Source organism: Ursus americanus, chromosome 8 (assembly GCF_024610735.1).
Source record: "Ursus americanus isolate L20-20 chromosome 8, mUrsAme1.1.p, whole genome shotgun sequence".
Classification (NCBI taxonomy): domain Eukaryota; kingdom Metazoa; phylum Chordata; class Mammalia; order Carnivora; family Ursidae; genus Ursus; species Ursus americanus.
The window spans coordinates 26077188-26086646 of record NC_142134.1 but is presented as its reverse complement, the minus strand read 5'-3'; the positions used below and the strand labels follow the sequence as shown (position 1 = coordinate 26086646).

The 9459-nt window shown below is 47.4% G+C and overlaps 1 protein-coding gene across 1 annotated transcript in view; it reads left to right on the top strand.

Annotated features, from left to right (window-relative positions):
- The first annotated feature begins 1771 nt into the window (after nucleotides 1–1771).
- Nucleotides 1772–9459, top strand: part of PARM1 (prostate androgen-regulated mucin-like protein 1) — a 103642-nt gene continuing 95954 nt past the window's right edge. The window contains exon 1 of the mRNA XM_045789630.2: nucleotides 1772–2081. Within this exon, the coding sequence (XP_045645586.2) occupies nucleotides 2039–2081 (43 nt within the window). The 5' untranslated portion in view covers nucleotides 1772–2038. The remainder of the gene's footprint in view (nucleotides 2082–9459) is intronic.

Sequence of the window (9459 nt, the reverse complement as noted above, 5' to 3'; positions counted from 1 at the left end):
ATTTGCAGTTTCTCTGGCCAGGGAGGAGGAAAGGGGGATAGTCACTTGGTCGTGATATCTTTTTTTTTTAAGATTTTATTTATTTATTCGACAGAGATAGAGACAGCCAGCAAGAGAGGGAACACAAGCAGGGGGAGTGGGAGAGGAAGAAGCAGGCTCCCAGCGGAGGAGCCTGATGTGGGGCTCGACTCCAGAACGCTGGGATCACGCCCTGAGCTGAAGGCAGACGCTTAACCGCTGTACCACCCAGGCGCCCCTGGTCGTGATATCTTTTACTTCTCATTCCAACACTGATCAACAAATGAACCAAAACCGAAAGAAAGAAAGAAAGAAAGAAAGAAAGAAAGAAAGAAAGAAAGAAAGAAAGAAAGAAAGAAAATCACCAAAACCAATAACAAAACAAAACAAACAACAACAACAAAACAAACCATCAAAACTAGAGCCCAGTTTTATCTGGTTGTGGAAGCAAGACACACTGCACAAGTGGTAAGGGTGGGGTCAGGCAGAGGAATGGTGCAGTGATAAGACCCAAACAAGTGACAAAATGAAACCTGAGGTTCTGGTACAGGAGAAAGAAGTCACAGGCAAAGAAAGCTATTCCCCAGGTCTGCGAATGGTCCTGAGTGAATTAATTCCTTAGGAAGGCTCATTAATCCCAGCCACTGTCCAGCTCTAGTGACTAGGGGACCAGCGGGCAGCTGCTAACAGAGATATTGGAGATGATCTGGCATCTGGTCTGATAGAGGTGTGAGAAATAAGCAAGTCTAAGTGCAAGGTCAGCGTTGATCCGTGTGAACATACAGAAACCCTGGGCTTTGGAGAGCCAGTACAGTACAGGGAATGACCGGGGTGCCTGGGCAGGCGTCCCATCCGTGCCATTGGCTCGTTGTGTGACCTTGGACATGTACTTAAACCTCCCTGTGCTTCCATTCCTCCCCTGAAAACGACGATAGAATAGTGCCAACCTCAAAGAATTGCTGTCAGACCCTCACTTAGTTAATATCTGTGCAGCACCGTGGCCCAGCACACAAGGATCACTTAACGAAATGTCAGCCTTTGTTTTTTTATGCCCTGGTGCACAAACTATTCAATTATGAGGTCCAGTCCTTACCAGCCATGTGACCTTGAGTGCATTACTTATCTTCTCTGTGCCTCAGTCTTCTTATCTGTAAAATGGAATAATAATAATTCTTATGTCACAAGATTGTTAGAAGCAGTCATGATACCACACCTAGGAGGCTGCCTGGCTCAGTTATCCCATGATCACTATTACCTGACTTTAGTATTATTTCTTCTGGTAAGAAGCTGAAAATGATAAAGGACAGCCTGGCTTAGGCACCAGGAAGTGCAGTGGCGTTGAATGTGTGGGAAGGTTTAAAGTACACGCAGGAACATCTGAAGAAATGTAGGAAAAGGTTCTCATACTTGTCAAGTAACGTGTATGCTCTTTTGCAATAGTGGGGTCTTGGCTCTTGGAAGTGACGCCTAGCATGGCCTATGCTCACCTGTTGTAAGCTCGCGTAAGAGAAGTTGAGAGTCATTCCTGAGGGCAGAGATGCACTCACACTTCTTTGCGCCCCCTCAGTTCCCAGCCCGGGGCTAGACGCCAGGACCTTCGCCGAACCCCGTCAGAACTCGGGTCTCGCGCCCTGACTGTCCAGCAGAGGCCGCCCTGGGCCGAGGCTCCCGGGACCCGAGCGCCGGGAGAGGGGAGGCCGGGGGTGGCCTTGTCAGCGCCGCGGGGCCCGGGTGGGAGGGGTTTGGCGGGGGCCGGCGCGGCGGCAGAGGCGGCCCGGGCTCGGGCGGCGGGGATGGAGCAGAAGCGCGCCGGGCGCCGGAGGACACGCAGCTGACGGAGCCGCGCCGCGTTTGCCTCGCTTCTCCGCCCGCCGCCGGAGCAGCCCGAGCCGCGCGGGCCGAGCGCGCAGAGCCGCCCTCGCCTCCCGCCTCCCACGGCCGCCTGCCCGGCGGAGCAAGAGCCGTACGCGCTCCCAGCGCTCGGTCAGTCCCGGAGCTCGGCACCGCACACCAGGGTACCATGGTCTGCAAGACTCTATTCGCTCTCTGCATCTTCACGGCAGGTATTTGGGGGCGCCGTCCTCCCGGAGGGGCCGGGCGCCGTACGGGCCCCGGTGGCCAGCGCTGGGGCTGGGGCTGGGGCTGAAGCGGGGACACGGGGAAGTAAGTCACCACGCGCGGGTGGCCGGAGTGGGACGAGCCTCCGGAGTTGCGTGAAGGTATGTGCGCACTTGGATTTGGGGTGGTGTAAGCCTGTCGAGATCCTGAGCCCTACGGGACGGAGGGGATGACAGGGTCCTTCCTGCCGCAGCCCGCGCCCACACAAACTCTGGGCTTTGTGGAACAGGTGGCTGCGCGACGCGTTCGAACCCCGGGTGGGCGACACTGACTGCGTGCGACTCGAGGCTTCTGGCGTCTCCGAGCACACCCTGCCAGAGTCGGGAAGCAGACTTCTTGAGGCGGTTGGGCCCCGGGAGGGACGGGAGAGGCGCGGGGAATCGCATCTGGAAGGCTCTAAGCAGTGGCTGCGCGCGCGGCGGGGACTTGGTCTGGTCTCGGGTCTCCGGCGTCCCTCCGTGGTTGCGCGCTGGGGATGATGCGGCACTCACAGCCCCGCCGGCAGCTGCCTTAACCCGGCTCGAGCTCGCGATCACCACCTGGGTTTGCAGTTCTACCCTGTGGCCCGGAGCCTCCCCCCAAAATGAGTGCAGTGGCAGAAACTGTCTAGTTGGCTTAAAACCACCCGCCGCCCCCGACACCAATTCTGGACCGCTTCGCTCCGCGCGCCTCGCTGGTCTCGGGACCAACCGCTGCGGCCTCTGGCAGGGGCTGCGGAGAGAGGAGCAGGGGGACTGAGCTCGGCTTAGTGGGGGCCGGGAGACGTTCGAACAACGTTTTCAGTCTGGTGTTGGGTACCCAGTTTTTCCAGAAAACGCAGCCCCACAAGGGACAATCGACTATGGATAAGGCACCAATGGAACCAGCGGCCCGAGTGCGCGGACACTTGTTCCAAAGCCACACAGCACAAGCTGATTTGACTCATACTTCTAGTCCGTGGTTTTTATCCTCCTGAATTGCTTGGGTTCCTGTTCTCGTGGACACAGGTTGTTACAATTCCTTGAAAAGAAGCTAGGGGTTTCCTGGCCGCTCGCAAAGGATAATGCAATTTCGAGGAAAAGTTTCCCAACTCAAGATTATAGCGTGTTTTGTTTCGTTTCTGTTTTCTTCCTTTACTTGCTGGAAGCCTGGGGAAAACCCCCTTCTCGTTTTGGTATCCGCACTGTTTGCAGTCGCGTCCGCAGACGTTCCCGAACACTCTGGCGGCTTTGGCTACGCAGCCTCCGCGGGGCTGCGAGCGCCAGGATCCCAGCAGGTGTAACAGCCGCATCCCAAACCACGGGATTGCCATGTGAGGCAGTTCCAGGAACCCTCCACGCAAGAGATGTTTACGAAACGACATGAAAGGTGCCTTTACTTTCCTCCTCACTGGAAATCTTTTCATGAAGCCCAAGGCTCAGAAAAACTTGAGAGAGCCAGTAGAGCCAGTGCGTAGGTTTGTTTGCTAATTTTATCTTGTGGCTTGTCTTTTTAATTTTTATCGACAGCTCTGGCAGCTGGCAATACCCGGACTAACCCTACTGGGCAGTGTATGTAGCATTTTTTTTTCTTAGGAACTCAACATTCTTTTTTTCTTGGTCAATTTTAGAGTGTAGTCCAGCTGTTCTGGGGGTGAGAATATTGCCCTTGTCCATCGCCGGAGTGAGGGGGCTTGGGGGGCCACTGCGCAGCCTCATCCATGTAGGGGGTGGAGGTGTCAGAACCAAGACAATCACACCCTCCCAGTTCTGGGGCTCTTCTGACCCCAGAAGACATAGTTATGTTTCTGTGTACATCTTACAAACAGAGTGATGAAGCTTCAACCTTCCCTCTTTAGGGATCCCTGTGTTGTTAGAGCTACTTGCAATTAGTGGTAAGGAAAATAATATAAAAATTGGCATAAATACCTCATGAGACTCTTTGCATCCCAAAGTAGGTTGTTTTAAGAAACCAAAATATCATTTTTCTAGGAAAAGAAATTGCTGTGTTGGGAAAGGAGGGGGGGTGAGGGTTCCGGAAATGAAAGTGGCGTGGGTGTTTCTGTGGCATCCCCCAGCTCCCTTGTAAAGCTCTGGTCAGTTTCACCCAGCAGTTGCTGCTTTTCTGTTCTTCTCCTCTTCCCCTTCCTCCTCCTCCTCCTCCTCCTCCTCCACCCACCCCTGACTCCTCCTCTTCCACCTTCTCTTCCTTCTTCTTTTTTACCCCTCCAGTAAAACTCTTAAGGTGATACTTTCTTGAGTCAGGAATGGGGTTTGGCAGGGGACTATATTTTAGGTTAATAAATCCACTCAATATATACATAGCATTTTCTCCTGCCTGTATAATGGACTTGCAAATATGTGGGTATTGTCAACAACAATAATCTCAACATTTATTCACTTGTATTTTAAAAAGAAAGAAGAGGGAAAGCTTGGACTGTCTTCAGTTCTTTCAAAGTTGATCGTGGTATAAACTATAGTTGGCTCTTTTACAGACCATTCTCAAATATCTCTATGCTCGAGGTGTATAGGAATACTGCCCCCAAATTAAAATACAAGGCCGCACCCTTGTTTTGGCTTCAGAACTGATGAGGGAAGGAAGCTTCCCTCTTCATCCCTCTCCCTCTTCCCTCCGGATTCTCTTCTTTTTTCCCACCACCATCATTACCCCCCTCCGGTGTTTTGCATTGATTTAAAATCTCCCTCACCGAGACATACTGGAACTTTCAAAAGGCCTTTTCCAACAGTCAAGGAGGACAAAAGGGAAAGAAGCATAGGTAAAAGGAGGCACAAACCCCATGATCCTACTTTCCTGCCTTGGATTCTGCCCTGTCTGTCCCTGCTCTTCCCACAGAGAGACCATCACATCCCACTCCATTACCTAGGCCGATATACTGGCCGTTGGTGACCAAACCCAACAGAGCTAGACTCCAGTCTGCCACCCAGCTAGAGATCCCGTCTGTGTTGTGGGCCTGTCAGATCACTCTTCTCTGGGTGACTAATATCTAGAATGTCCTGATCATTGAAGGGAGACCCCACCCTACACATTTAGAGCTCTGTTGTCACTACGAATCATGATGTAGGCCAACACCTTATCATAAGCCTATTAAAGCCTTTTCATGAATCATATCTTAAACATATTAAAAATAAACCAAAAATGCACACACATTTATGAGAAAAGCAAGGTTGCCTGTGGTTATTGGGGGGGGGGAGGGGTGAAGGGTTACTCCCATTCCTTTAGCCTGGTCACCTCCCATTCTTCTGAAGTCTGTATCACAGTCCAAGAAGTGACACCTCCTTCCCATGAAACCCGACCTGAGAAGGTGGAAGCTCTTCGTTGTTATCTGATACATTTACTGGGGCAGTGTTGCAAAGTGGTAAGCCCGGGGATTCTGCAGCGAGATTGCCTAGGTAGAAAGCTGAGTTTTACTCCTTACTAAGTGTGTAATTTCGGGCAAGTAACTTAACCATTCTCAGTTTTCTCATCCCCAAAATTGGGCAAATAAAACCTCATAAGGTTGTTGAAAGTTTTAAATGACTGAACTTACAGCGCCTGGGACGTAGGAAGCACTCAGTAAGTGCTAGCCCCCGTTGTTTCTATTGATCTTATTGATAACGTTTGCCAGTGTTTGGTACCCATTAGGTCGTCCTCTCAGAAGCAGAGCGTCTACGTTTGCGCTTAGACTACGTAAACCAAAGATCTCAGCTAATAGTCCAGCGTAGAGCCAGCTGTTCTGGCAAACCTTAATGTGCAAATGAAGAAAATATTCAGCTGAGCCTACTAAATGCCTAATTTGAAAAGGTTAATAATGTGCCAGCTCCGATGTAGCACAACCGTCCGAAAGAATGCTCTGTAACGAATAGAAGCAAAGGCTCACATGGACTTTGTTTCTTCCACAAAGTCTTTTGCAACCTGGTGTGTTTCAGAAGCCCAACTCCGCTAAATCTTTTAAGTCAGGTTCCCAGAGCCACAAATTTTAGATGATTCCGATGAAAGAACTTAGGAAAAGGCAGTTCATGGTACCTGAAGGATCCAGAATGGCTCTCTTAAAAACCCAGAAGCGTTAGTAATGACCAGACCTCTAATTTACCTTGAGTGTTTGGGCCAGGTCTAATTGTGTGTGTGTGTTTCTAAAGAAAATATTGGCCAAGTTTTGTATACTGTTTGATCAGACTTTCTTAAGCAATAATTTTCCCTGTGGGAGTAGGGAGGTGGGGAAGTGGCCACAGCATCCACTGGAAACAATGGAGAGGGACATTTTAGAAATGTTTTCAAAAGGGATTGGCTGTCTTCACATCCCAAATGAACGGAATTCTGCCATAGCGTTTATAATGGTTTGCTTCCTTCTGGAAGTATCTGTCACTTAAACTGGGTGTGTTAGTTTGGGAATCAAATATTTGCTTTGCTAATAAGATACTGACTGAAACAGTTGTTTGGAAAAATTAATGTTTCATTTAGAAGACAGCAGCAATTCTAGAAAGAGGTAGGCAAGTAGTAATGTGTGCCTTAGGCAAAGCTGGCTTTTTACTCGGAAATGCAGGGCTAATGGGTGATTGTCCAGTTAAGGTGACTATAAAATAAGACTGATTTGTGTGCGGCATGACTTTACTTTTAGTCACAGCATAAATTATTTAAATGACAGAATTCACATAACAGATTTTCTGATGTGTGGATCTTTAAACGTTCATCATTATCCTTACACCAGCATAGCCCGTTTCTTTTACCTGTTTTATACCTGTTTTAATGTCATTTCTAATCATTGAGACCTTTGCCACTTTTAAATAATAGAAATCATTACAACAAAATAGACAATTACATAATTCTTTTCATCAGTGTTTTCCGTTGGTACAGGGCAGTATGGTGTCAATTGAAAATAATCTGTTTTAATTTTCCTTTGGCTAGTGTTGCCAGATTTAGCAAATAAAAATACAGATTGCCCAGTCCAATTTGAATTTCAAATAAACAGTGAATTCTATGCATGCCCCACACAATAGTTGGGACACACTTAAACTAAGTAATTTTTCGTGATTTCTCTTGAATCCAAATTTAACTGGGCATCCCATATTTTATCTAGAAACCCGACGTTTGGCCTTTCATCTGCAATTCGTCTATACAATGGGTTTGATATAGGACTCACTTTCCCTTGAATCCCCCTCACCTAGCTTTAGTTGCCCTGCTCCATTTCAGTCTGTTCATGGGAAGACAGGGAGATTTCAGGGCAGCTCTCTCTAGGATAATAGCTCCAAGGAATAGGGTTCAGAGGCAACTCTCCAATGAAACATTTTTAATCTGATTGCATTTCCTTTTTTTTTTTTAAGATTTATTTCTTTATTTTAGAGAGCATGCGTGCACGCTGGAGTTGGGGGGAGGGGCAGAGGGAGAGGGAGAGAATCTTGAAGCAGACTCCCTGCTGAGTGTGGAACTGGGACCCTGAGATCATGACCTGACCCCAAATCAAGAGTCAGACACCTACCCAACTGAGCCACCCAGGCGCCCCTCTGATTGCATTTCCATTAACTGTGCACTGTTACGTGTTTCTGAACAGCTGGAATTTCTGTGGCCTTCCTGAAGCTACATTACCTTAGCCTCTTGTGACTTTTCCTTTAAAAAAAAAAAAACAAAAACGGTATCCGTATTTTACTTGGTAGCAATATTCTTGCCTGGGAGCTGGAACTAGAAGCCTTCTAGAATCCAGCTGGCAACTGATTAAAAAAGAAAGTTATAGAATAGCTTTGGATTTCAATGCTCTTTTCTGTGCCAGGATCTTAATACATCTCACAAATATTAATTATATAAGGTTACATAATTCCTGCAGGATAGGACTATTGGTACACTTGAAATCTGTAGGTATAAAGCCTGAAGCAACATATTAGAATTTCAAGGCAAATTGGAAAAAAAAAAAAAAAACCTTAAGCAATTGAACTGTGGTGGAAATTAGCATCTTTTATACCTATGGCAGAATCTGTGAGATCTGTGAACAGGTAACTGTTAAGTGGGGGGAAAAATTGTGTCAGGTTACCAGTGTGGTATTTGGAAAACACGTCTATTCGATACAAAATAAGATGAATGGTAGAATACAACTTTGATGATAGTATCTTCCACTTATAGTCCAAAATCTGACACCTGATTTTGTTTTCTATCACGGGGGAGATAAAGACAGAGGACCTTCGGTGCAGGTGTTGAACACGAAAAGAATTGGAAGAGAGAAAATTTTGTTTGTTTGATTTTTTGTGTTTTTTGGCCGTGATTGAATGGGGTGATGAAAACATGTTAAATGATGGTATTCTTGCCAGTTTTGTGTTACCCAGAAGCGTACTCGTTACTGACCGTTTGTTCACGTACTGTTGTGTCCCGTGATGGATTACTAGTAGTGCTTCTGCTTCTTAGGACCTAGAAAAGCTTCTGTGATCCTACGGACGGACAGCAGACAGATAGCATTATACTGGCGTTGAGTATTTGATTGTTAAGCACTCCATGCCATAGGGTTCTTGCTTTGTGCTGTAATTTGGATTCTTTAGGAAGAACGAGAGCAATTATCGTAAGGCTAAAAGGATGCTCTCTTTCTTCACCCTGCAGAAGCTACAATGCCTTGTCTCTGTGTGTTGAGGGAAATGTTTAAGACGCCACCATTCTATTGAGTTCATGTAGTGTGTCAGATTACGTCAAATTATGGGAGGATTTCAGTACATCGCAGAATTACAATACGGAGGGGTCTTGATGCCCATTTGTTCATGAGAGGGTCCTAAAGAAATCTGGTGGACTGAACACCTCTCTGTTGGCCTGGGAAAAGAGGCAAGTCGTTGGTGGACCGCACGCTCTGCCAGTGGGGAATTCTTGCTCTCGGTGGATTAGCGGCATGAGAAGCAACATCAAGAGGAATATGGCCATCACCCAACCGATGAGGAAGCCTGGGTGTTTTGTCTTAAAAATTACAATTTGATACGGACAACATCCAAGAGGAAGAGCCCTGGAATTCTCCTTTTTGAAGAGCTATTCACACAGGTCTGAGCAAGAGAAAGAATGATCAGTTTTCAAGAATAGAAGATCATTCATCATTTACATTGTAGGAAATGTCAGTGGGGAAGTAAGTGTGATATCAAATTACATGTGGAAACTGGGTAAGAAATGGACAGTAGGAAGGAGTCATGGCTGTTCCAGAAATTCTGCCTAGGATACATGGGGGAGAGGCTGGGGGGGGTGGTCTGTTACATGAGACGAAGAGAATATCAGATGGCTGAATGTGGTGGCGGTTGAAGAGTAATGGGGGTAATAATTAAAATTATTGGGGGCTACTCCAGACCAAACCACCCCCTTGCTGCTGCTGGGAATGGGGAATGCATTAAGTTTCATTTTGGGTGGAGAGGG